The following is a 27922-nucleotide window of genomic DNA, read 5'->3' on the forward strand; positions in this document are numbered from 1 at the left end:
AGGTCAGCATAAGTTAGCCTCCGCTGGTGAATGGTTGTCTGCACATAAGACAACACCTGTTTGCCTACTTGGTCTGGCCAGATCCCCTGCTATGGAAGGCACTCTATATAAATGTCTGCCTGATGGATATTATCCCTACTGGTTTGAGAGCTTCTTAAGAGCAAGGCTGATAGCTTGTCCTTTTCTAGCTCGGATTTCATGGAAATGGGTACCCAGTGGTACTGGTTGAGCTCTTGGAGTTGATTTAATTTCCCAAATACATTAAAGACTTCTAGAGAACAGGAAGTGGGATGACCATTTTTTTAAGAATGATCCTTTCATCTTGGTACTGTTCTTTTGTTTACCATCTTAACAATTTTTAGGTGTACATTTCGGTAGTGTTAAATACAGTCACGTGGTTGTGAATACTTTGGCACTTCTTTTTAAAAAATTTTTTTCAATGTTTATTTATTTTTGAGAGACAGAGTGCGAGCAGGGGAGGGGCAGAGAAAGAGGAGGAGACACAGAATCCGAAGCAGGCTCCAGGCTCTGAGCTGTCAGCACAGAGCCCGACGCAGGGCTTGAACCCCCAAACCATGAGATCGTGACATGAGCCGAAGTTGGCTGCCCAACTGACTGAGCCACCCAGACGCCCCTGGTACTTCTTAAACTTGTTTTGGAGCCACCAGAAATCAGCTTGTCCATGTTATGAGGCCAGAAAATATTGACCCGCTAAACTTAAAATAACTAAATAGAGACTTGTGCTACATCCTGTCATCTGATAGAATATTCTAATGTAGATTAGTGGCAATGGAATTAAAAGTTTAACAAATTTACGGTAGAAGTTAAAACCCCCCTTGCGTAGCTTAGTGTGTGTTTTCCAGTTTCGGAAGGGCTGCTCCGGTTGGACCCACAGCTGTGCTCCCATCTCCAGGTGTGGAACGCGCAGTCTCCTCAACACCTGCCCTTTGAAAAACTAAAGTAATTGTTTTTCAGTTTCTAACTGAGTGAAAGAGAAAATCGCAGCAAATACCAAGCCTGGCCGTATTCGTTTGTCACTTACGTCTTGCTGCTCTTCCTAACTCAGCAGCTTTAGAATGAAACCTCCTTTTCAGTGGCACCCCGAGGTCAGGTCAGAGTTGAGGTTTGGTCTGACAGTGGCACATTTGCCGGTTGAAGTTTGAAAGGAAGTGTGTGTGTGTGTGTGTGTGTGTGTGTGTGTGTGTGTTCGTTCAGGGAACATCAGATTAGACTAACAGCTGTCCCTAGCAGTATGGTCATCATTAGCTTGTCTTGCACATTCTTTCCTTGTTCCTACCTCCCCACCCCCAGCTTCCTTTAGAGCCATGTTCATCTGTTACCTGGGAGCAGCTTTAGTTTCTTTCTCTGTTCCTCATCTCTTTGATTTTTCTAGTGACTCATTTCTCTATTCTGTTTAGCTTAATAAACTCTTTTTATTCTTACTGATGTGTGTATCATGGAATTTCTAGTAAGCTATTTGGGAGCCGTCAGAATAGAAACTCACTGATGGTTCTGAATTGTGGGCCCTCAGAATTGCGTCTGATTTACCTGTGCCTTCCTGGGGCTTTAATGTGGAGCCTGGCACACGTCATTCCTCAAAATAAAACAGAAAAGTGCTTTAAAGGAAACCTAGGCCTATGCACAAGCCATAGATGTTTTCATCTGCACACAAAGAGTGGGCGTATTCTAGTAATATCACCCAATAATGCTTTTATGGATTTCTTTATCACTGGAATTATTATCACCTGCAGAAGTTGGCAAGGAACCCAATGAATGATCTAGAAAGGTAGACCATCTCCTTTGTTTTATGGATCAAGGAATGGAGGCCTAGAATTTGTTGTAGGTCATGTAGCCAGCCACTGGTGGAGCTGCCCCTGTGTCCCTCCTCCATCCAGAAGTCTTTGTACACTTGAACCCCCGTCCTCCACCTCCACCCCCAAGCAGGGGTCTGTGTAGTTCATGCTTCTGTTTTTATAAGAGAAGCTTAAGCAGATCTGTTCAAGTCCTACCAAGCCTCTCTGAAAATCTTTTCTCATCAAAAAGAGCTGCCATCTTGAGTCTGAGCTAAGCGTTTCTTGATGAGGAGCTGGGCCTGGATTTGCCTTTGACCACAAATCCAGAAGCAGTTATGTGTTCCCTGTATGGATCCCCACACCCTCTGGTATGTTCCTGGACCAGGAGTCCTGGTTGCCTACACTCCTCTCATTCATACTGTAGATTAGATGAAAGGTGAGGTGCCTGACTCAGGCCATGACTCATTCCTGCTCCTCCCTTTAGCAGGTGGTTACTGCGGAGAGGGTTGGGTAGTGTCCATAGCATGGAAGACTAAGGCATTTAAACCCAGCAGCTATTTATAAATAGCTCTGTATATTGGGATGCCTCTGAACTCGGTAGATTCATTCCCTTCTAAAGGAGGATATGGGGAGTGAGAATTGTGTCGATGTTCCTCTGTAGCTGACATGTTCCCCTGAATGCTATTAGCAGTGTGGACTTTTATGATGAGTGTGCAGCTTCCTCTCTGGTGTCCATGCATTTTACTCTCTAGCTCACTTGACCATGGCGGGAAGCTTGTCCACCTTCTCAGTTGTTTGGATTTCCTCTCCTCAGTATCTTTCAACTTCTGCCCTCCATGTGGACTTGATTGTAATGCCCAGATGGCCAGCACAGTACGGGTTATATGCTTCTTTATTGCTGTGTCCTCATGCCTCTGGAATGGGCTGTAAAAATCAGCTTTTGACTTTTGCCTGCCTGCAGCTGCCTACATAAAGATAGCATGTGTGAGCTTGTCTTCTGCAGTTCTGAGCTTTGCTTTCTTCATGACTTCCAGGCACGGATTTTAACCTCCGTGACCATCTCTGTCCTTTACTCTGCAAGATTTTCAGTGACCCAGTGTTCATCGGCTGACATTATTTTAAAAAGCACATTTAAGTTTATTTTTGAATAGGTAATATAGTCACAGGTACACATACAAAAGCTACAAAAAGATGTGAAGTGAAAATTACCCTCCCACCCCTGGTCTCCAGTTACCCTGTACTTCTCAGAGTCAACCGTTGTTTAACCAGCTTATGAATCCTTGCACAGGCACTTATATATTTATAAGCAAATACATGCATTTTTTTTTACACATATGGTAACATGCTATATATATTCTTTTGCACCTTTTTTCTCTTGACATGTTTTAGAGCTTGTGTGATGTAAATAAAGAGCTTCCTTGGTATTTAAAAACATTTTTTTTTAATGTTTATTTATTATTGAGAGACAGAGAGAGACAGAGCATGAGCATGGGAGGGGCAGAGAGAGAGGGAGACACAGAATCTGAGGCAGGCTCCAGGTTCTGAGCTATCAGCACAGAGCCCGATGCAGGGCTCGAACTCACAGACCACGAGATCATGACCTGAGCTAAAGTCGGCTGCTCAACTGACTGAGCCACCCAGGCACCCCTCCTTGATGTTTATAAAGTCTGCATAGTATTCAGTTTTAAGAGGGAGCCATGATTAATTTAACCAGTCTGGATGTTCAAGTAATTTCTAATCTTTTGCTGTTAAAAGCAGTGCTGTAGTGAAGAACTTTATACCGCCCTTTGCTTTACCTTAAGTCAAGGGTCAATTCCCAGCACGGTGGTTTGCCCAGCATTGTTTTAATGAACATAGTTGATTCTTGAGTGACTGGCTGCTCTTTGTGACTGCCTATCACGAATGATGTCCTACCATCTGATACTGTCACAGACTACTACCCTGCCATTGGGGTTACTGGAATCTTCTCAACAACTATAATTAACAGTCTTTTAAAAAAATTGTTTTTAATGTTTATTAATTTTGAGAGAAAGAGAGAGACAGTGACAGAGAGTGAGTGACGGAGGGACAGAGAGAGGAAGACCCAGAATCTGAAGAAGAGCCTGGAGCCTCCAGGCTCTGAGCTGTCAGCACAGACTCCCATGGGGCTCTCAAACCCGTGAACCATGAGATCATGACCTGAGTGAGGGTCCGGTGCCTAACCAACTAAGCCACCCAAGTGCCCCTACAATTGACAGTCTTACATTCAAACTGTTGGATTCCTGATGGCTTCAGCATTTGTGCTCCCCCTGTACTTAGACTTGTTAAAAACTATTTGCAAGTCAGAGTGGCATGTTGGAATGTGTGTTAACTGAATACTGATAAGAGCATCACTGCATCAGAGTTTACAAGGTTATTTGATGTTATTTTGTTTGATCCTTGCAACACCCTATGAGAAAATTTAGAACCATTTCACAGATGATACCCAGCTGTACAGCCAGGCGGTACAGCCAGGATTAGAATCCATCAGGTCTTCTGGTAACTCCCTCAGTGTTTCCGATTATGGTTTTTGCCTTGGCGGTCTGCTCTGGGACAGGTCAGAAGGTGTGAGCCGTCCCTAGGCGGTAACTGCTAGAAGAATGTGCCCTATTGTTCTGACCGCAGCAGGTCCAAGCAGAACTGTTGCTCAGCCAGGGTATGCCGGTGAAGCAGTACTTGTTGTTAGGCTATTGAAATGCTTCTAGTTGGCAAATAGTTATGTCCCAAACCCCCTGAGTGTCCCTTGATAACTGTGCTGGCCGCTCTGCCTGGATGCTCCCGCCATGTTTCCCCACAATCCAGCCACTAAAGGGGAGGTGTCCTAACACAACAGGGGGCTTCTGGGTGCATCTCCAATACTTTGCCACCATCTGTGCTAATTGGTCACTAAATACTTCTGAATATCTTTAAATGTAGGCGTGGAGTGGTAAACAGCATAAATGTTTAGCAGTGTACCTTCTATAAATCTTGTATACACTTCTGAAATGGTATTTTTTTTGTTCACAGTATCCTTATTTCTAAATCTTTTTTTTTTTTTTTTTTTTTTTTACCTGAAAGACCTCTTTTGACTTTGCTTTTTTGTGTTGTTTTTGGTGTTGATTGTTCTGCCATAGCGTATAAAAATCAGGGTAGCTGGTTTGAGGTGTCTGGGAACCGGAACTCCTTCTCCCTGCTACTGCACCATGCATAGCCTCAACCTCGTAATCCAGGAGGGCGGGGTCTGAGTTCTAGGGGGACAAACGAGGGGACAAAGAATAGAGCCAAAGGCACACGGGCGCCATCTCTTAAAGGAGATTCCTGGAAGCAGCAATGTGATACCTTGTCTTGCATCCCCTTTAGCAGGACCGAGTTCTGTGGCACGTCCAGCTGGAAAGGGAGGCTGGCATGAGCTGCCTTTTTTCAGGGTGGCCTGGTGCCCCGGTAATCCTTTCACTGTGGGAAGAGCGGAGAACCGGTCGGTACTGGGCCACAGCCGGCAGCCTCTGGCCCAGCTAAGCCTGTCGTTTCAGTTAGCTCATTTAGAAAATAAACTATGTGATATTAATTTCCTTTTCTAAACATTGAAACATTTGGATTTCCTGAGATATTGGAATAGTAAAATGGATATGGTGACTAACCAGGTGTGTGTTTTTCAAATATACCTTTTGTCTCCCTGGTTTTTATTAATATTTTACTGAAGAATGATGGAAATTGAAAGTCACTTTTTCCTTTGCAAGTGACTATTTGGTACCAGCTTTTAAGAATGACTTTTTTTTCCCCCCAAGAGTTAGCACTGATACGATTGATGCATGGTACATTGGGCATATAAAAACCTGCTTGGTAACAACATACTCAAGTCTAGAATTATTACATGTAATAAATTACTTCTAAAATAAACTTCATTCATTTAACTGAGCTTACTGTGTACCTACTGTGTGCCAAGCAGTGTGTGAAGATTGGGGATGGGAGGCTGGGCTCACTGCCCAGCTCGTATAGCTTCTCAGACTTGGATCCTTGAAAGGTCAAGTCACCAGAAGGACAAATGTGACTCGATTTGGCAGCTGGGAAGTCAGGTATCTGAAAATTCAGAAGCACAGGAAGTGATCAAATGGCACGTTTGACAAGGTCAGGCAGCTGCTTTGTAAAACTAAAGGAGTAGTTTTGCTCGGAGACCTTTCATTTTCCCTTTTCTTACTGCAGTGGATAATAGCGTTTTTATTACCGTTCTTTGAGTGATGACATACCAGTAATGATTTGCTTGATCTGCTGAAAAGCTCTTTTCGCTAATGATATTATTTTTTAAATGAGCTGGTTATGTATCGATACCTATACTTTCTCAATTTTTGTTGATGTGGAATTCTTGGACATTTTAAATAGAGTCTTTTATGATTTTACCTTATTGGGTGCTAATTATATTTTTCCTTCAGATTATTTAAATCCTTATTCCTGGGAGATTAGAAGCCAGTGTTGCACCACAGACACTCCAAAAATTGATGCCAGGGATGGAGCCAGAAATCCTTCCCCACCCCGTCTCCCTCTTGCTGATCGGACCACTCTCATTGGTATTCCATTTAAGTAGTTGAAATCAGTGCCGTGACTTCCCTCTTATTCCCCCGGTAGATGGTCGAGGTTTCTGAGCTGGAAGATGAGGTGAATGCTGGGGATAAGAAAAACCCTTTGTGCTTTGTGTGTTTCTTTATTGCATGAGCTCCTTGTTCTTGGTCGGAGACATACCTGTTGGAAAATGTACCCAGTCAGGTAGGAACTAGAACCTTCAGGTTCCCACATCACGGGAGCTTCGTAGTCGCTGGAAACTGGATTTAGTTCCGGCATGTGTCTCCAAGGAGCCAGGAAAAAAGTCTCTTGTAAGAGTTTTGGATGGCCAGGATGAGATTATTGGTTTTGTGGCCCACAGAAAGGCAACAGGTATTCTTTGGGCCTCTGTGGCCTGGCTCTCAAAGCGCTGTTTTATAGACCTTAGTTATAACTGGCCATCCTTTTATAACGTACTTCTTCGTAAAGGTAAATAAATGAAAGTGCTTTGGTGATGTTATCCAGTCAAGCAGAAAGGAGACCTAGGGTGTAGTGGTTTAGAGCAAGATTAGGGAGTATGGGGCACAACTCCTGTTTTACCACTTACCAGCTGTGTGACACTGGACAAGTTACTTGCCCTCTCTGAACCTGCATCCACATTGGTAAAATGGGTGGTGATAATGGTATCTGCTTCTTCATGAACTCAGAGTGCCTCGTATATAATAAGAGATGATGGCTGCCAGTGTGTTCTTAATAATAGCTTGTTTGCCCTAATTTGCAGGTCAGGTGTGTTATTTATGTGATTTCTTGGAAGGTTATTAGAAATCCAGTCTTTTGAAAGTGAGATTGTAGTTCAAAAGGGAGCCTCAGCCTTTTAATCACCTTTCTGTGTAAACGGGAAAACCTGAAGCAAGGAGGTGAGCAGATTTGTTGCACTGAATTTTAACTCCTACTTGCCCAACTGGATCAGCCAGTTAGTACAGTTAAATAGCGTTTTGGTTTTTCTTGGCCAAACACTCTTGAGGTCACGCACACACAAAATGGGACCAAATTCCTGCCCTTGAGGAGTTTATAGCCTGATTAAAGTGAGGTTGGGAGAAATCCTTGTCTAGGAAAGCTTACTGTGGGGAGGGTGACACATGAGTGCAGAATCTGGGAGGCACATTTCTACGTACAGCCTGGAGCTGGAGTCTGGAAGTAGCTGGAGTGGGGCAGGATGGCAGGGAAGTCATGAGGGAAGGCACCGAGGCCTTTGTGTGCTCAGAGAGCAGGTGCAACTTGTGCCCAATGGCTAGGGGCTGGCTGGGTGCAGGGGGCAGCTCTCAGCTGTTGCAGGCAGCGGGCAGCATGGAGGAAGGTATTAGTCAGGCAGTGTCCCAGCCTCGGTTTCTTCACCTCTGGGATGCAGATACCTATCTGGAACATTCAAATAAAAGCATATGTGAATAACTTCAATAAATTACAGTGTCCCACACATGCAAGCGGGTTCCCCCTACTCAGGTGTGCTGCCTCCCTTGCTAAGAAAAGCATTGGGATGCATGAACAGTGTCTACATAGGGTTACAGTCAACCCATGTATTGAAGGCCAAGGCTGTGCCAGGTACTGCTCCAGGTTTTGTATTCAGGGAGCAAGAGAAGAACCCCTGCACCTGTGGACTGGTAGCATTCTGGAGAAAAGGTGGGAAGTTGACACAAAAAATGAATATAATTTCAAGCACTGGTAAGGACTGTGGAGGTTATTAGGGTGAATGTAGGGAGGGACTGAGGGAGAGCTCTAGCTAGATAATCAAGGTAGGGTCTCTCTGAGGTGGTGACTGGAGTTGAGCTCCGAGAGATGCAAAGATCCAGGGCAAGAATGTTCTGAGCCCAAGGAAACAACGGCAGAGACCCTGAGATGGAAACGAGGTTGATGTGTTCAAAGGACACAAGTCAGGCCAGTGTAGGGGTGGGGAGTGAGAAGGGGCAGATGAAGGGCAGTTCTCATAGTACCTTGCAGAGCACGGCGGCATTTGAATTTCATGTGAGTGGCCATGGGGACCGATGGGAGGGTGATAAGTGGAGGACTGATGTGATGTGTCTTAAGATGTAGAAAGAACAGTGGTTGGGGCACCCGGGTGGTTCAGTTGGTTGAGCGTCCGACCTCGGCTCAGGTCATGATCTCACGGTTTCTGAGTTCGAGCCCTGCATTGGGCTTGCCGCTGTCAGTGCAGAGCCTGCTTCGGATCCTGTGTCCCCCCTCTTTCTCTGCCCCTCTGCCACTTGTGCTGTCTCTCTCAAAAGTAAATGTTAAAAAAAAAAAAAAAAGAAGAAAACAGTGGCTGCTCTGTGGAGGATGCACTGGGTGTATAAGAGTAGAAACAGACCAGGTGGAATGATACTGCACTTGTCCAGCTGTGACCAGAGGGTGGCTCCTATAGCAGAGGGGCCCCCGAGAAGTGGGTCAGAGCGAGATGAGGAGGCAGAGCTAAGAGAATGGATGGATGCGTCAGACGTGGGTTTGGAGGGAAAGTGAGCCCTTTCTTCATCCAGGCACGTCTAGTTCCTGCTTGGACAAGATTTGAGGGTCAGAGGTGAACTAGACAGGGGAAGTCACAGGCACACTCTTGTCCCTCTCCTCCTAAATAAGGAAAGTGAGCCCGCAGTTCAGAGCTCTTGCGGGGCAAGACAAGACTGGTCATAGTGGACACAGTTCCCAAAGTGAAGAATATGTAGGTAACGGACACTTCCCATTAAACTGGGGGGAAAGCGGTTAGAAGGGGCCCTCTCTGCATGGTACCCTCCTAGAATTATTGTTTAAAGCTCTAACAATGAAGAGGAGCCCCCTGGTGCTTAATCTCACTAAGATTCTGCAGGAGTTTGACATTCTGGGGCTTCCTCTCAAACGAGGTAAAGAAATGTGGTTTAGAATTGGACTCAGAAAGAGGTAGTCTGTTTCCTTGGCCTGCTACCCTTGACCTTCTAGTTCCTCTCTCCTTGTGGTTAATTGTTTTCACCATTCCGTTCTTAAATGCAGGGCTGTATATAACTGACCATGGCACCTGGGCAGGTCCTCTGTGAACCTTCATCCTTCAAATGATCAAATGAGATCAAGCTGGGCTTCTTGAGCTCCTCCAGGAAACCAGGGACTGGTGGGGGTTGGTGGGCAGTGGCTATGCCCAGGGGGTGCCAGGGCTCAGAGTATGCATGGCGGCCAGCACTGGAGGAAGCAGAAAGGGCTTTCTTCACTCGTGAGGGGATGCTCGAGTTGAGTGAAGATATAGGGCAGACGTTCTGCGGGAACGGATGGCATTTGCAGAGCGCAGAGGCACCAGCCTGGTGGTGGAAAGAATGCACCCAGAGTGCATTTATCTGGTTGGAGTCTAGGTGGGTGTGGAGGGGGAAGTGACGAATGTACAGGACCAGCTCCAGATGGTGACCTCATATACCACAGTGCCACCTTATTCAAGGGGGATACATTCCAAGACCCCCAGCGGATGCCTGGAACCACGGGTAGTACCAAACCCTATACATACTGTGTGTTTTCCTATTCCCACTTACCTGTGAAGAATTGTCACTTATAAATTAGGCACAGGAAGAGATTAATAACTGATAAAATAGAACAATTATAACAATATACTGAGATGAAAGTTATGTGAATGTGGTCTCTCTTAAGATACTGTACTCCCCCCCCCCTTTGTGTAATGAGGTGAGCTAACGTGTCTGCGTGATAAGATGAAGTGAGGTGAATGATGTAGGCACTGTGATGCTGTTGAGACTGTGTTAGGCTACTCTTGACCTTCTGATTGTAGTTGGAAGGAGGGTAACCTGCTTGCAGATCGCGATTGACCACGGGTAACTGAGGCTGCAGGAAGAGAAACTGTGGATAAGGGGGACTGTTATATAGGAATAGGTGATTCTGCTGTATTTTCTCATCTGTACAAGCAGCCATGTGGAGAATCCAAAGTGGGTTGAGTTAAAGGCATTCAAAAACATTAGGGCTATGAGTTCTGCATGTTTAAAACCAGAAACAGAGTTCAGATTTCATTTGACAAGTAGAAGTTTCTAAAGCTTTCTCTCAAAACCCATCCAATGGACTTATTTTGGTGTTTGTCCTTTGGGGTGAGTTGTAGTTGAAGGCATTTATGTTACTTAAAGCTATGTTTTGATACCTTGTAGACCCTCTTTTGACTTTCCAAATGTGTGGGCATCTGGGAAAAACGGCTCACTGTGCAAGGTGTTGCTATGGGTCCCGTTTTGAAAGACCCGTTTCCTCTGCAAATGCATTAGTCAGTAGGAATCACTGGATGGGACCACTGACTCCTCTAATAGGTCCAGTTGAGGTGGGGAAGTGGGTCAGTCACCGCGTAGGACAGAGCACTCATTCAGTGAGGAGCTCAGGAAATATTTGCTGAATGAATGAAGGAGTGAACAGAGGATTGAAACTGGCAGCCAGCATTTCCATGTCATTTCACTCAAAGGCTTACAGACAAAACTTTTTTGCTTAAAACAGTGTCCCATTAATACAGTTTAACTTTAACATTAGGAAAAAATTTTTTAATGTGTGTTTATTTTTGTGCAAGCGGGGGAGGGGCAGAGAGAGAGGGAGACCCAGAATCTGAGCTGTCAGCATAGAGCATGATGCTGGGCCTGAACCCACGAGCTGTGAGATCATGACCTGAAGTCATACACTTAACATGAGCTGAAGTCATACACTTAACTAACTGACTGAGCCACCAGGGCACCCCTCCCTTTTTTTTTTCTTTTTCTTTTTTTTTTTTTTTTTTTTTTTTTTTTTTTTTTTTTTTTAGTTTTTAATGTCTCTCTCTCTCTCTCTCTGTGTGTGTGTGTGTGTGTGTGTGTGTGTGTGTGTATAATTTTAAATGTTTATTAGTCTAACTTTTACATTTAAAAATTCACAGTGCAAATGCTTTTTTCAGAAATAAACTAGAGCCCTCAAAGGAGTGTTTGGCTTTCTGGTATTAGGATCTCCCCCATTGTTGGGGTGGCTGAGTGGCTCAGTTGGTTAAACGTCCAACTCTTGGTTTTGGCTCAGGTCATGATCTCATCATGGTTCTTGAAATCGAGCCCTCCATCAGGTTCTGTGCAGACAGTGCAGAGCCTGCTTGGGATTCTCTCTCTTCTCTCTCTCTGCCCCTCCCCTGCTCGTGCTCTCCTGTCTCTCTCAAAATAAATAAATAAACTTAAAAAAAAAAAAAAAAAAGGATTTCCCCATTGTCCCCTGCCTTTAGAGGGCTGCTTGTAGAAATGGTTGAAGGTTGAAGGTTTCTCAGATTTTAGATCTGCTGTGTTGAAATTGTTAACAGTGAACTTTTAATTGTGTAAATTACTGTATGAACATGGCTTATGTACGTATGTATGTATGTATGTATTTTGAGATAGAAAGCACGAGTGAGGGAGGGGCAGAGAGAGAGGGAGCAAGAGAGAATCCCAAGCAGGCTCTGCACTGACAGCCCACAGCCCAATGCCAGGCTCAAACCTACGAACTGTGAGTTTGTGACCTGAGCCAAAGTCAGATGCTTAACCAACTGAGCCACCCAGGCGCCCCTTGTTTATTTATTTTTAAGACTTTTTAAGAAAAGTTATTTATTTATTTATTTATTTTTTTTGAGGGAGAGAGAATCCCCCGATGTGGGGCTTAAACCTCACAAACCATGAGATCTTGACCTGAGACTAAATCAAGAGTCAGATGCTTACCCACCTGAGCCATCCAGGTGCCCCAAACAGGGCTCATTTTTTAAAAAAATTGTTGAGTGTCCTTTAAGGGTCAGGCACTGAGCTGGATGCTGGGGGGGTGGATGTAGCAATGAACAGACGAAATGTGGCCCCTGTCCCCATAGATCTGACCTGGAGGTAAGGGAGGTGAACTGTATGCAAGTGCTCACATTACTAAGCATGGTGATTGCTGTGAAGGAGAAGTAAATGGGAACTTACAAGAGGTGACACTTGGCCTCGTCTGGAAGGTATAGGGAGATTTTTAAGCAGAGACCTCAAGTCTGAGTAGGAGGATTCCAGGGAGAGAGAGGAGCATGTGCAAAGGTCCTAAGCCAGGAGACAGCATGTGCTGGAGGGGTTTGAAAGAAGCCCCATCCAGTTAAAGGGTCCAGAGTGAGGGAAGAGTTTAACTCAGACTGTGCTCTTCAGACACACTTAACCTCTGCAAAAATGTTTTGGGTTATCACCAAAATTCAAGTTCTTGGTGAAGATGAATAGGGAAGAGGCTGTTCAGCTTTCTTGCCATGGTAGAGAGCATAATGCTTATGAAGAAGTCTGTGTCCTAACCCCTCCACTCCCAAACCTGTGAATGTATTAGGTTAAGTGGCAAAGGGGACTAAAAGTTGCAGATTAAGGTTGCTAATCAAATGACTTTACGATTCAGGAGATGATCCTGGATTACCCAGGTGGGCCCAGTGTAATCGGAGGGCTCCTCTTAATGTGGAAGAGGGAGGCAGAAGAGAGATTGGGAGCTGCACATCTCACTTACTGCCAGCCTCGCAGAAGGAAGGGGCCATGAGTGCAGGAATGCGGGCAGCATAAGATGCTGGCTGGAGTGAAGAGACAGATTCTCCCCTAGAACCTTCGGAAAGCAACTGCCGACACTTCGATTTTCACCTCTGAACTGTGCTACTGTAAGATGCTACATTTGTGTCGTCTTAAGCCACCAAGTTGGTAGTAATTTGTTACAGCAGCCATAGAAAACTAGTACACCTGCCCAACTCCAGGTCTCATTGCACAGATGGCTGTTGCCACCAAGTCACTTGGTGGTAACAACCTCTGACAATTTGTTTGCTCTTCTCAGAGCAGCGGAGAGTGGCTCTTATGCATCCTGTCTTGCGGCAGTTAGCCATGATGCTTCTTCAGTAAATATTGATGGTGCACTGCCACGAGCCAGAGCCTGCCCTAGGAGCTTGGGATAAGTCCGAAGGTTCAGAACAGAAGGATCTGTGCTTTTCTAGAGCTTCAATCCATGTGCCTCACAGCCCGACTTACACAGAGCGCTGGTGGGGGCAGAGATTTCTGGCTCATGACTGCTGGATAGAACTTTTTGTGAATGCAGAGTTCTCAGATGTATTTTTAAATCTCCAAATGACCAGTCACCAAAATAAGGAAAATTGCTTAAGGTTTCATAAGTTTAATAATACATATACATACATTTTGGTTGAAAAGCCTAACAGGAGGTATTAGTCTGATGATTGATTTTTTTCTAGTTGCAAAGGAGAGAGAAGCAGGCCCTCTCCCCTGAAGGAATCTAACACAGGCAGAGTTGCAGGGTTTAGATAAAAGCTTTAATGCCTTTGCTTCTCTTTACCAGATGGAGAAGAGAGAGGAGGAGGAGGGTCTTTAAAGAGAGGGAAGAACCATTAAAAAAAAATGGGGGGGCACCTGGGTGGCTCAGTTGGTTAAGGGTCTGATATGGTCATGATCTCACGGCTTGTGGATTTGATTGGGATCTGTGGGTAGCTCAGAGCCTAGAGCCTGCTTTGGATTCTGTGTCTCCCTTTCTGTTCTCTGCTCCTTACCCCTCCCCACTCAGAAATAAGCATTAAAAAAAAAATTAGAAAAAAAAAAAAAAAAGAAGAAGGATGAGACACCTCAGCAATCGGGGCAGGCTACCTGGGTTGCGAATGGTGGTGCAGGGGTATGGACGTTCCCTGTTGACCACTAGTCCTTGGAAAACAAGTACCTCTCCCTCCAGCCAGAGGCAGGACAGTGCTTCTATCAGTGGACACCTGGAGAGTCAACCTGGTCGGGGGAGAGAAGCTCTTCTAAGGACATTGGAGCTTTGGGGATCAGACAAGCTGTCCCCAGGTAGCCCAGATATATGGGAATTGAACACAGGGCCTCCCAGGCCAGATCATCTCACCAAGTGCTTGTGAAGCCATGGTCAGATCCAACCACACAGCTGGAGTTTTAATTTTAAGCACAGCATTTTTAAGTTCAAGCCGCTGCATCAGTCCAGTTCTATTGCTAGCACTCTCTCTGAGGCTGGGGTGACTGTATAATTGGTCTACCAAGCTGGGATATTTGTGGGAGTAAGGGGGGGTCCAGGACAACAGGTGTGAAGTAGGAGTGTCCTGGGAAAACCTGGGGATATGGTCAGCCGAGCTAAGTGCTGAAAGCTTTAACCATACTGTGGATAGTCTGCTGACCAAAAATAACTCCATACAACACGGCCTTTGTGTAGACGGGACTACCCCTTCCAGGAGAGAATGCGTGACCCGGAGGTCTTTCCTGAGATGCCTGTCCACAGCATGGGGAGCTCTCCGGCTGGGGGGGTCTTGAAGATTTGTTTTCTGTGCACCCTTGAATATAATGAAAGATCTATTTTTTCACCTCCAAATGATTCCACCTTCTATGTGAACCCTTATAAAGATGTTCTGTGAGAACTGCCCTCTTGATTACTTTATTTTGAAAAACAAAGTTCTGTTTGTTATAAACACATTAGCCTGAAAGGACCTCAATCAGTTATAATTGTGGATGAGGATAGAGGTTAAATTGGTTTTAAAATATTTTAAATAAAATAAATTGCTTTTAAAAAGGAGGCAAAGAAATTTAGCTCCCATTTAGTAATAATTCCTCAGGATTTGACACCATAATTGCAAGTCTTGGATGTTGTTATAAACTTTAAAATGTCCTGGGAATGCTCCTGAAAACTGGGTTAGACCTGGCTTTCAGAAAGTAATGTCAAAGAAGCATATGGAGTTTGAATAAAATCACTTCATGAAATACAAGTAAAACTATTTTTAGATGTTTAACGTGTTATTTAAAATGTATAAATGATCAGATGTGGTCAATTGACTATCCTCTATATTCATGAAAGCTTACATACACAAATTGGCTAGAAAACCTGTTTTGGATTTTTTTTTTTTTCCATGCAGGGAGTCTTCTAAGTAGGTACACACAGTATATGAGAGAGGGTAGTAATGATAAAGAGGTGTTATGGGAACAGTTGGGAGAAAGACCTCTGCAGACGGCCAGGAAACAAGGCTGGAATGAAGACCTGATTCCTTCAAGAAACTATTGGATTTTGAGTTAAGGTTGCAGATGGTGGGCTGGGTATACAGGGTTTCCCTCCAGGCTCCTCAAGGCTCCATAGTGGGTGAGACTAGGTTACTGAGAGACAGGAAGCAGATGGGCTCTGGCTTATGACTGTGACAAGGGGAGGAACCGCAGTCTGGAGCACGTCACGTGGGAACTGGGGGGTGGGGGTGGTCCACCTGTGACGGACCACCCTTGGAATCCTCAGGTAAGGCGGGGACTGGGGAATGAGGTATATATCTGGAAGGGAAGGTCTGTGTGCAGGACCACAGATACCAGATAGCACCATCATTCCCCACTCTGTGCAGAGTATATAGTCTGTTGGCATTTAACACTGTGGCCAGAACGAAAACCAAACCCCATAGTACTCTTTCGGGGGCAGCGGGATGGGATTGTTGACAGGTTTTAAGAGCTTGATTGCAACTCAAAAATAAAAAACAGATTCTTGTAGACAAGGAAGCTATGTGTTATTAAAAACCAAAACCAAAACAACCCAAAGCTAGGTCTTCTGGTGTGAATGCTGGCACCCCAAGAATTCAAGGCTTCCTCCTCTAGCATTTATTTGAAGAGTGGTTTGTAGTCTGACAGCAGCTCCCCACCCACTCAGCCAATAGTGAATCCTGCAGGCCCTACCCGGGACTCCCTTCAGAATTCCTTCTCAGGGTGAGACCAAGCCAAAAATGGACCTTTTAAGACAACACCCACACATGAGAACCAAGGATCATGAGGCATGTGATGAGAACATAAAAGGGAATGGCTGCAGTAAACCCAGGAAAACACTGGGAAACAGATAATCCAGGAACAGAATGAGACCTGAGGGGGGAAAAACCTAGGTAAAATGCTCAGAGTTTTGAGAACATGCTGATCCACAAGTTAATAATAGAGTGCATTGTTATGTAAAAGGCACGATCAGAACCAAGTAAGAGCTTTTGGAGATTACAAACATAACTGCTGAAATTCAGGGTTTTCAATAAAACTATTGGAAAATCAAGTTGAAAAGCCTTAGAGAAGGAAGAAAATGAGAGAAAAGATAGACTAATCCAGGAGGCCTAACACCTGACTAGTTAGGAAGTTCCAGAAAGAGCACAGAAAATAGAACCTGTAAAGTGATAAATGTACCGTACAAGTTTCTTAGAAATTTTTTTTAAATGTTTATTTATTTTTGAGACAGAGACAGAGTATGAATAGGGGAGGGTCAAAAAGAGAGGGAGACACAGAACGTGAAGCAGGCTCCAGGCTCTGAGCTGTCAGCACAGAGCCCGACGCGGGGATCGAACTCACGGACGGTGAGATCATGACCTGAGCTGAAGTCGGACGCTTAACCGATGGAGCCACCAGGCGTCCCACGAGTTTCTTAGAAATTAATGTTCTAATTCCATGGGTCGAGGCCATGCAGTCAGTGCACAGGTAATGAATAAAGGCTCACGTGCAGATACATGGTGGTGGTTGTATGTTTTGCTGTTGAGAAGGCCCAGGGTAAGTGAAGAACCTAAAAGTTCAAAGAAGTCAAAACTGGACTTCCCTCAGAATTTTCATTGGGTGCTAGAATAACAGCAGTAATATTAAAGTTCTGAAGAAAATGTTTTTCAGCCTAGAAAAAAACAACCAAACTATCAATCAAGGGTAAGAGCAGAATAATGACATTTTTGTATATAGAGGGACTAAGTTTGCCTGTCATATACTGTCCTGTAGGATGGTTTTTAAGAAAATAATTAGAATTAGAGGGAAATCTGTTTTCCAAAGCAGATCAGCCCAGGAGGGCAGTCCTAGGGTGACCCAGTACCACAGCCCTGGAATAATCCGTGTAGTGATGGGAGGTCTGAGGCCTCTGAGGAGGAAACCTGAGCAGAGAAGCAATCCTGATTTAATACAAGGTATGACTGGGGGCTTAGAAACGATGGAGGCTAGAAAAAAGCAAACAAGGTGAGGAAAAGGGCAAGAGAAATGCCAAGAAAAGCAAAAGTCATGGTTCAAGTGTGAAGTACACTAAGCCATTGGTAGAATGTAAGAAGTCTCTTTGACCTTGGTGCTGGGGACAGTTTCCTTTGAGGCCAAGGACTCTGACCCAGGTCCCAGATAGAAGAAAGAGGATAATTTCAGTGTGGTTTGATTCAACGCTGAATATTTACCTGGTTATGTAAAAGAACAGGTGACCGAATTATGGTTACACAAGACAAAATGTAAGTGGTAATATAGTCTGATAATAGTGTAAAAGTTTAGCTGATGGGTGGTAGGACTTGGAAGGGGAAGTTTGGGGGAAAGGGTCAGAATGCTGAAGCCTTCGTCTCCCTAATTTGGGAATGGAGACAGATTTTGTTGAAAGTTGGTGAAGGGAAAATAGAGGGTTAAGTATATTGTGAAAATGTTAAGGGTAACAAATACAAGAACTAAGGTAATATAGTTGCTAAACATAGGAGGGAAAGTGCAGTCCCAAGTAGTGTAAGTTCTTCCCTTTTCATGTTGTGGGGCCAACAGTTATTGTCCAAAGCTGATAAATCAAGAGATAAAAATATAGGCAGAAGTAATGGAATTATGGAGAAGTAAATACAGGCTTTTTTTTTTTTTTTTTTTTTTTTAAAGAGGTATACCTAGAGACTGGGGCTTGGGATGAGTTTGGAATCTATTGCTTTCCATCATAAGTTCTTTCTGTTTGGTTTCTTGTCATTTGTATTTAACAAAAATTAAAAATTGAGTTTGAGGATGGGTTAAATGCAGAGGCGACACAAATCCACGGTAAGGCTGTCTTCTAATTTTCTAATGCTTAATTTGAAGAAACTAAGAAGGCTGTGTTTTAAATTAGGCAATAATAGTGTCCTTGTTCTAATGAAGAATATTTCATGTTTCCTGGGACAGAGTTGCATAGCTAGAGGCAGAATCTTTAATCCTCGAGGAAATGAGTTATTGCCAAAAGCAATGAAGCAAAGCTGCTATTGTGCTTAGAGTTTTAAAAAAAGTGTTCCAGTGTTTAGATCTTTTGGTTGAAGTAGTTATACAAAAGTATACCTGCTCTGTTTGGGGGAGAACTTGCGTATATGAAATAGGAGTACTTGAAGTTTGAAATAACCTTGTGGTTAATGGCATGACAGTGGGTCCCGAATCTTTGTGTTAGGACTTCTGATCGGGATTCCAAAAGGACCTTGAATTTTAATACCGTACCCTCAGTTTTATGTCATACTTGTGTCATTATTAGCCTTTCATATTGTATTTTACTATTTCAGATTTTCTCATCTTTAAAGAGAATGATGATGTGGTTTTGCAGGTTTTGAATTTTGTGGGTTTTTTAAAAGGTTTTAGTTATGTAAGTAATCTCTGTACCCAATGTGGGGCTCATACTCATGACCCAGAGATCAAGAGTCCCACGCTCTATTGACTGAGCCAGCCAAGTGCCCTGAGTAGTGTATTTAAAATTTTTTAAAAATGTTTATTCATTTTTGAGAGGGGGGGAGGGGCAGAGAGAGAGGGAGACACGGAATCTGAAGCAGGCTCCAGACTCTGAGCTGTCATCACAGAACCTGAAGCGGGGCTCGAACCCCTGAACATGAGATCATGACCTGAGCCGAAGTTGGACGACGCTTAACTGACGGAGCCACCCAGGCGCCTCTGAGTTTTATATTTTAAATGTGGCTTTCCAATATGTTGGAATCCCAGGGCAGTTTTTATGTGACTGCAGCTTCAAAATAGTAAAGGTGATGTTTCACTAGCCCTGTGGAAAGCAATCTGGGAAGTATTTTTTCCTGTTCCTTTTGGCGCCTAAGACAATCTTAGTTTAAAACTTAGATTCTTGCCCTTCCTTGACAGTTTTTCTTTTGACCTGATATGGGAATAGGCTTTTTAGACCCAGTTCTGTTAATTTCCACCACTTCCCTTTGAAGGCCATAACTTCTAAAATTTTTTTTTTCCATGTTTTTTTATTTTATTTTTGGGACAGAGAGAGACAGAGCATGAACGGGGGAGGGGCAGAGAGAGAGGGAGGCACAGAATAGGAAACAGGCTCCAGGCTCTGAGCCATCAGCCCAGAGCCCGACGCGGGGCTCGAACTCACGGACCGCGAGATCGTGACCTGGCTGAAGTCGGACGCTTAACCGACTGCGCCACCCAGGCGCCCCTGAAGGCCATAACTTCTATCCGCTGGCCCCTGCCACTTTGAATATGAATTGTCACTCCAGGTTTGAATTCCTCCATACATGTGGCTTAGTAATAACAGCAGCTGCTACCACTGCTCCTTAAGAGGAAATGAACTCAACAGACCAGCAGCTACTACCTGAGTCCTAGGAGTCGCTGTGGGTATCCTGGCCGTGCCTAGAGAATGTGTGCTGCCTACACCGAAGCAGCCTCTAGGGGTATTGGGGGCAAAGTGAAGAAAACTGGGCTTTGAGCAGAAACTGTGGACTCTGGTGTGACCTCAGGGTTCCTCTACATGAACACCACCCTTTTTGGAGCTGTACCAGTCGGCTAGCTCAGGACGCCGCTTGTATTTGAATGGCTTATAGACCAGTGCCCATCCTACAGGACTTAGACGGGACTTGCACCGGGGATGGTATTGTTTGAGTGGACACAGCTCTTTTTGAGTATTTGTTCCTGCCAGACATAGCCTCCACTTATGGGCTGTGACCTCCTGATAAAGGCTGGTTTCGAGCAGAATTAAGAGTTTGCTTATTTCCTGATCCAGAGAAGACTGCTTTCACCTTGAGGATTGAGACGCCTGCCAGTTGTTGAATTTGGTTGGGGTTAGTTACTGTGTTTTTCCATCAAGGTGCTTCCTTGCATTTTCTGTGCTTCTCATTTTATCCAACTCAATTCCACCTGCCCTTCCCTCCCCCACCCCAGTCATTGTTTTCCCGAATTTCCGATTAAGTGTGGGCCCAGGGAACCAGGTGCAGCCAGAGCAGGGGCACCCTTCCGCCCCAGTACTTGCTTGCTGTCTGCTCTTCCTCTGACTGGCTGGGGCCCGAGGCTGGAGGGGGTCTGCTGGGGGCCCCAGAGCACTCAGCCTCCCTCCATCCAGGGTGGGATGGGTTCTGAAGTGGGCTCACTGTGCCAGCTGTCCGGGGACCTGGGAGGAAGGACTGTGGTGGGAACGCGTGCAGGCAAAGCCCACCAGGCGGCGACGTGACCCTTAACGTTGTTCTCCAGGAGTCCATTTCTCGTGTTTGCCAACTTCTCTTCTGTGTTTCCTGCCCCTCCCCACACCCTCAGACCTTCTTGCTGTTTCCATTCTTCTGTATGTCGGCTTTCATCTGCGGCAGTTGCCACGAGCGACATGGGTGGACTCCTCCTGCGAGAGGTTGGTGTCTTTAGCACACATGAAATTTTGCTGTCACAGTTGGCAGACTGGAGTGAAAGCCCTCCCATTTCTCACATGCCTGCTAAAGGCTTGTCTTGGCCACTCTGGGTAAGGGGGACAAGTGGAAAGTGGAGGTACTGAGGAGGGAGAGGCCCTAGCGTTCTGCCAGGAGAAAGGGGGCTGGGGGAGGTGGCAGGCCTACTCCGGACTGTCCGTGTACGTGGACAGGAAGTCCGCAAGCGCCTACCCTCTGCAGGGCACGGCAGCCTGGGGCGCTGAGGGGCTCCGCGGGTGCGTGTGCCTCTGGCCCTTCACCCCAGAACCCCCAACTCCACTGACCAGCTTGCGCCTCCCCAGCTCCGTCTTGTGGCATCACCGATTCCCACCCCTCCTTTTCCTCTGGCTCCTTCCCCCTGCCCGCGGTCAGCCTCTGCAGGTGACAAGCCCCTCATCTGCACCCCCAGCTCTGCTGTGGTCTGGGTGACCCCCTTCCCTGCAGGCAGGTTTTGGTGCCCCCGCCCCGGACCGTGCGCAGGATTACCGGTCCCGCCCTCGCATGGCCTCTGCCTCCCTCTGGTTTAGTACCTGCTTATGAATCTGCCTCCCTCAGGGCCAGAGTTTTTTTGGGGGGGGGGAGGGTGCGAGGGCAACCCGTACTCATTCTAGAAGGTTTTTAAATGTTTGTGGAATGAATAAGTGAATGAGTGAACATGAAATAACAAGCCCAGCACCTGCTTTAGCCTCGGGTGTGGATGAGGAGGAGAGGAAGTGGTCAGAGAAGACGCTGTAATAACCTTGGAACTCCCCGGCTGCTCTTTATAGCCTTCCCGTTGCAGTTGGTTACCTTTACAGATAACCTCTTCCCAACCTTCACCCCACCCAATTCCAGCAACCCTTTCACTCCGCCTTCCTTCAGCCTTTCCATATTTTGCTTACATCTGTCAGTTACCAGAGCAATTCAGCAATTCTTGTTTCAGTGTTTCGTTTGTGTAGGTTTTGCCCTTTCCGCAAAGTTGTAAATGCCTGAAAATCCTGGGTTTTATTTCCTAGGAAGCATCTAATAGGGATGGGAAAAAACATTGCTCCAAAGTAATTTTTTTGTCCTGTCTATATCTGTGTATCTATATAGATATATGCTTATACCTATATCTAGCCGTGAGATCTTAGGGGCAGACTGCTTATCCTCCTTGCAAAGGCCTCTGTTTTCTGTTCTGTAAAATTAGGGAGCTAGATGCTTTCTGGTGCCTCCAGTGCTCACATCCTGTGATTCAGCGCTGTTGACCCCAGCGCCTTGCTAGTCCCACCCAGTCCCTGGGTCAGGGTTCCATCCCCATCCTGCCAGGTAATCCTTGCTCACTGACGGTCGAGGCCAGCTCACCTCTCAGTTATTTGTCAGAGCTCCTGGGATCTGGGACAACATTCATGGAATATGTATGTGGGGCAGTCCCTGTGGCCATTGGTCTTGCCTCAACTCTCTGCCAGAAACTTCCAGGCACTAAGGACCCTGCCTTTGTCCTGCTGAGTCTCCATTCCAGTTCTGTGTTTTGGTGTATGCTGTTCATCCCTTCAAGTGTGGGATGGGGTTCGAGGTGGAAGCTCACTGTGCCTGCTGTCCAAGGTTCCGGGAGGAAGGACAGCGCTAGGGGCGTGTGTTCCTGCATGAGCCAGCTCTCATTCTGTGACACCTGGCTGCACTCGCCCTCCCTGGACAAAGTCTGGCCCCTCCATTTTTGAGTGCATTTCCTTCTGTTGCACCTGCTGCATTGTATTGGTTTAGATTTTTTGTTGTTGTTTTTGTTAAATCCTTTATTGGGATCATAGAGACAGGTGGTAGAGACTTTTGTTTGTAGGTGGGGTTTTTTTTTAAATTTTAATTTTTATTTTATCTATTTATTTATTATTTTTATTTTGCATCTGAATTTTGTGCGTTTCTTAAAGGCCAGGAGTGGCCTATTTTCTGCTTGGGGGTTGTTTGTTCACTTTTGTGCGTCTAGCCCTCTCCCCCAGCTCCAGCCTTGCTTCTCTCTGTCCAGTCAGGTGTGTTCCTTCTCTTTGTCTCTATTCCTAGCTGTTCCATGAGTCAGTCAGACCCAAAGATGGTGAGTAAAGAGCATTAGCAACAGGAACCCTGCAGAAAGACAGTAGGACTCTAGAGATCCCTTCTGGCTGTGACACTGAGACTTTAAGGATTGTGGGTTGGGGATAAGGCCCCTTCTTACAGGAGCTAACAACACTGGGGTGGGAGGGAAGAAGAAGGAGCATTACAATACCTAGTATGTAGGTGGCACTGCCCAGACCCTGCCTGTGGTCTCTGTGCCAGGCTGATAGGAGGAATGTGGAGGACCCTGTCTGATTCAAGAGTGCCAAAAGTAAGAAGTGATGCAGAAAGGCAGAGAAGGGGACGGAGGGAAATAAATTCAGGCCGGTTGTAACTTGGGCGAGCTTAGGATCTAAATCAGTATTGTTAAAAGATAAGCTGAAGCCTATTTTAAAAACTTCGAGTTTATTTGAGCAAAAATCAATGGGAATCTGGCAGCAGCAAGTTGGAAGTGGTTAGGAGTGCTCTGCCAACAGGAACCAGGGGAAAGACCTGCTTACAGGGAGTAAAGAATCAAAGAAAAATTATTTAATCAGCTGTAGCTTAAAGCCTGACTGGCTGTTTGTGATCGGTTGTCCTTGGGTTTGATTTTATAACCTTGAGGCATTTATAGGCTTAGATATTTTTTGCTTACATAGGCTGCCACGTCATTAGAGCCACATCAGCCTAATGGCCTCCCTGTTTCATTAATTTAGCCAGTATGTATACTGAAGATTTAGGTGAAATTTACCTTTGAAAGGTTAAAAGTACCTTTGAAAAATACCTCAGGAAGGCACAGTGTTAGAAATTGACACATCGTTGCTTGTTAAGTTTAACGGGACCATTTTCCCCCCTCCCGTGTGGGAGCATTTGTCTGTTAAGTTCCATATGTCCTTGGTTTAGGTTTAGGGGTCATGTTCTATCTATGAAAAGTGTGTCTTTTAAAACACCAGAATCCTACTCAGCAGAGAGGTGCTGATACTGTGACAGATGGCTGATACTTTTCGCCTTGTTTGAACAACCCCTCTTCTGAGGCTTGACTTGGCTAGCTGTGCATGTGTGTGTTGCATGAGCCGGTCACGGGACTCGACCTTCACTCTCCCCAGCGCCCAAGCCAGCAGGGCATCTGGGAGCTCTTGACAAAGAATGATTTCCCACCTGTCTTGGTTCTGACTGATTGAAATGTTAAGTGTGTTTTAAACTCCAATCCCCCAATTCTCTCTTTTGTCAACAGGTTGCTCGTAGGGGCCCCGCGGGCCGTGGCCCTTCCACTGCAGAGGGCCAACAGAACAGGAGGCTTGTACAGCTGCGACATCACCTCCCGGGGGCCTTGCACACGGATTGAATTTGATAATGATGGTGTGTTCTGTACTGTGTCCACTTGGCCAGCTCGCCCATATCCCACTTGCCCTTTCCATGAGGGGGGAGGGAGGTCCAAGTATTCTCGGAGAGAGGGCCTGTTTTCATTACATGTCTTGAATTGTTTGGTGGGATGCTTGAAATTGCTGCCCTTCCTAATCCTGCTCTCTAAACTGATATGGTGTATTGATGTCGCCACCTAGTGATGTGTTGAGGTTCTACAGGAGGCTGTTAAAACAATTCACGGCGGCAAGAAAATTGGGCATCGCTTGTACTTAGCTGCCAAAAGTTCTCGCTTGCTGTTAAACTATGTGGGAGAAAGTCTGTTTTAAGTATCAGCTCTCTCTGAAATGAAAACTGACCATCGTGGATAATTTTTCCCTGCTGGCTCAGACCGGCTTGTTTTGTGAGGCCTCCATGCTGAGCAGAGCAGTTAGTGTACTAAGAAGGCTCAAGCGAGCTGGATTTGACATTCTTGGTCTAAGTTGATTTGCAGATTCACGTTTAGGTGCTTCTCTTGATTTTACATATTTTAGAAATAACGTTTGTTTTTTTGTTTTTGTTTTTTTCCTGATTAGCAAATGATACATGTTAATTGTGGGAAACTTGTAAAAAAGACACCAACCTGTATAAAGAATAAACCAAAACCCATGGGTAATTTAGACTTAATCACCCTTTGACGTTTTGGCTTCCGTCTACTTAAAGTGACTTAGTGTTTGCATTTTTGTAATGATTCAAGATTAAAAATCATACCTGCCTTCTCATTGAGGAAGGCAGCAAATTGGAGACAGGGTCACACAGTAGGTTTAGATTGATACTGAAATGAACATACATGATGGTGTTTGTGATATCTCTCTTTCCTGGGGGGAGGGACTAAAAATATATCTATTTTCCTTTTTGACATTGATAGATAATAAAGTGAATCTGAGGCCTTGCTTCCTATCTCTAATGAAGAGAATGATTCATGCTGTTATGTAACAAATTTGATACTATGTAGAGAACTGCCCATTTTGTGTTAGTTTGGATGATAGCTGGAGTTTGGAAACTGGATTTCTGCATCACTGCTTTTTTAAATATATCTTTGCTTTAAGTGGCATACGAGGGAGGGCTGCTTCTTAGCCTTATAATTTTCAAATGCCTTTCTGTACTCAGGACCCTAGGTGTCAGAGAGGATGGAGGGCTACCAAATAGAGCTATATATTTTATTTAAGAATTTTACAGAAGATTCTTACCAATAACCACTTACCCATTTTCTTAAAATGAGAAATAATTTTTCTGAATTGAGTACATGAATTTACTAAGTAGCAAGACTCAGAATCTGGGCAATTTAGAAACCGTCTTGTATTGTGTTCATCTCTTGTTTATTGACTGCTCCAGTCACTTTGAAGGTCCTAACTGTGTTGTCTCACCTGCGCTGCTTTCCACAGCTGACCCTTCATCAGAAAGCAAGGAAGATCAATGGATGGGGGTCACCGTCCAGAGCCAAGGTCCAGGGGGCAAAGTTGTGGTAAGTGTAGAGAAGCGTGTTCATTCCACAATGTCTGAGTGCCTGTTACATGCCAGCATGAGACGTACAGTAGTGCACAAGACTGGCAGAGCCCCTGCCCACACAGAGTTGTACCTTCTAGAAGATTGACTGCTTTAAAGCAGGCATTGGTGTCAAGAAGAAATCAAGGCATTATTTTTCCTGTGATTTCTGATGGTCCTTAAAACACAAAACTAGACATGGTTTCTGTCTCAGGAACTATGTGTCTTTTTCAGAGGAGTTATTAAAAATGTGGGAATGGGGCGCCTGGGTGGCTCAGTCGGTTGAGCGTCCGACTTCAGCTCAGGTCACGATCTCACGGTTTGTGAGTTCGAGCCCCGCGTCAGGCTCTGGGCTGATGGCTCGGAGCCTGGAGCCTGTTTCCGATTCTGTGTCTCCCTCTCTCTCTGCCCCTCCCCCGTCCATGCTCTGTCTCTCTCTGTCTCAAAAATAAACATTAAAAAAAAATGTGGGAATGGTCATGGAAAGTAAGATCAGATAATTTAAAACTTCTTGGTTGTTTATTCTGACAAGTCAAATACAAGTGTAGTGAAGAAAAGAGGTTTGTTAGGTGGCTTTGTGAGATGGCCTTGGTGGTGCCTTCCAGGCTGGCTTATGACCATCCTTGCGTGTCTGTTTCAAAATCTGGCTGCTGTGACAAATTTATACAGGGTTTTGAAAAAAAAATGAGAATTTTACTGAACACTAAGTTTTGATATCTAAGGGATCCTTACAGGAAATCAACTTGGATATTGTAAAGTCTATTCATCCTCTGTTACATGGAGGGTAGCCATGAATATCTTGTAAAATTATAGGGATTATTTCATCTTTTCTGGCAGTATAATTCTCTCTGCCTTTTAAAATAAACTTAATCTCAGACTTTAGAGTATAAGTTAGGAGTGATTATAAGGAAATAGTGTGGGTAAAAGGGAAATGTTTTTGTCTTAGCTGTGTTTGCCTGATCCCTATGAAAATACGTCTGATTTCCCTCCTCTGGAATGTAATTACATATTTTCACAAACACACTGATGTGAAATTTCATACGGCCATTAAAGCCAATTAAATTAAGAAAATGAAATAAGATATTTCCCATTGTTAATGTGACAGGTAAATTTACAAATAAATTGCCTGTGGATTACAGATTGGCATTCAGTATTTGGACTGGAGCGTTATTCTCCAGGTGAAAAGAAGACAGGAGTCCTAGTTCCTATGTGCTAGATAACGGTCTTCTTAGTGCCACTTGGGGGAACGATTGCTGGTTTGGGATCCAGGCCCAGGATGAGGACATGTTTCACATCCCATTTAGAATTAATCCCTCTTTATTACAAATTCATAAAATTGTCCATAATAAACCTAAGTTTTGTGGAAATGAATGGGCAGCTTCATTCCATCTGTTTGCAGACATGTGCTCACCGATACGAAAAAAGGCAACACGTCAATACAAAGCAGGAATCCCGCGACATCTTTGGAAGGTGTTACGTCCTGAGTCAGAATCTCAGGATTGAGGATGACATGGATGGAGGAGACTGGAGTTTCTGCGATGGCCGATTGAGAGGCCATGAAAAATTTGGTTCTTGCCAGCAAGGAGTTGCAGCTACTTTCACGAAAGACTTTCATTACATCGTGTTTGGAGCCCCAGGCACTTATAACTGGAAAGGTAGGACATGTACTTACAGCAATAGAGATTAGACTGACTACGTAAGTTCTCCTATATGCACCATGATTGAGAACATTTTAAATTGAAACCAAATGTGTTACAAGACACTTGTGTATTATAGAAGTAAGGTAGGATCTTATAATCTCTCAATTATGTGATTTCAGAAACAGTGGTGGAAATGTTTGAAGATATTTTTTCCTTCTCTCAGCAATTTATATTAATACAAGTAGTTAGCCTTTTTCTGTAAGAATATAATAATTAACATTAGTGGGTTTTTTCTGTTTGTGTTTTCCTGTTTCTTGAAGGTGAAAGTTTTATGTTTTAATGTTAGTAAACATTGCATTTTAAGGTTGTGATCTGAAAACAAAATAATTGGTGTCCTATATAAGTAACAGTGTACTAATACAGATATATCTTTCATTATATATTATCTTAAAAGGCTGTGTTTTACTAATAAAGCAGAAAAGTTAGAAGGGTAGATGAACTAGGGGAATTTTGAGATGATAATTTTAGATAATTTACAGGAAAGTTGTTTAGTGGTATCGTTTAATGATGATTGTGATATAGGTAAAAGGAGACGGAGGGAGGGAGGGGAGAATGGTCCTCAGTTTTGACTGGATGAACCTGGTCAGCTCCTATATAAAGTTTAACTTCTCTGAAGA

General features: G+C 44.6%; 1 protein-coding gene across 2 annotated transcripts in view; it reads left to right on the plus strand.

Annotated features, from left to right (window-relative positions):
* Positions 1-27922, plus strand: part of ITGA6 (integrin subunit alpha 6) — a 78600-nt gene that overhangs the window by 13983 nt on the left and 36695 nt on the right. For both annotated transcript variants that reach the window (XM_040475395.1, XM_040475396.1), the window contains exons 2-4: positions 23954-24078; positions 25506-25585; positions 27005-27260. In XM_040475395.1, coding sequence (XP_040331329.1) covers positions 23954-24078; positions 25506-25585; positions 27005-27260 — 461 coding nt within the window. The remainder of the gene's footprint in view (positions 1-23953; positions 24079-25505; positions 25586-27004; positions 27261-27922) is intronic.

The sequence above is a fragment of the Herpailurus yagouaroundi genome, unplaced genomic scaffold (assembly GCF_014898765.1).
Source record: "Herpailurus yagouaroundi ecotype Mexico unplaced genomic scaffold, PumYag 140, whole genome shotgun sequence".
NCBI classification, from domain to species: Eukaryota; Metazoa; Chordata; class Mammalia; order Carnivora; family Felidae; genus Herpailurus; species Herpailurus yagouaroundi.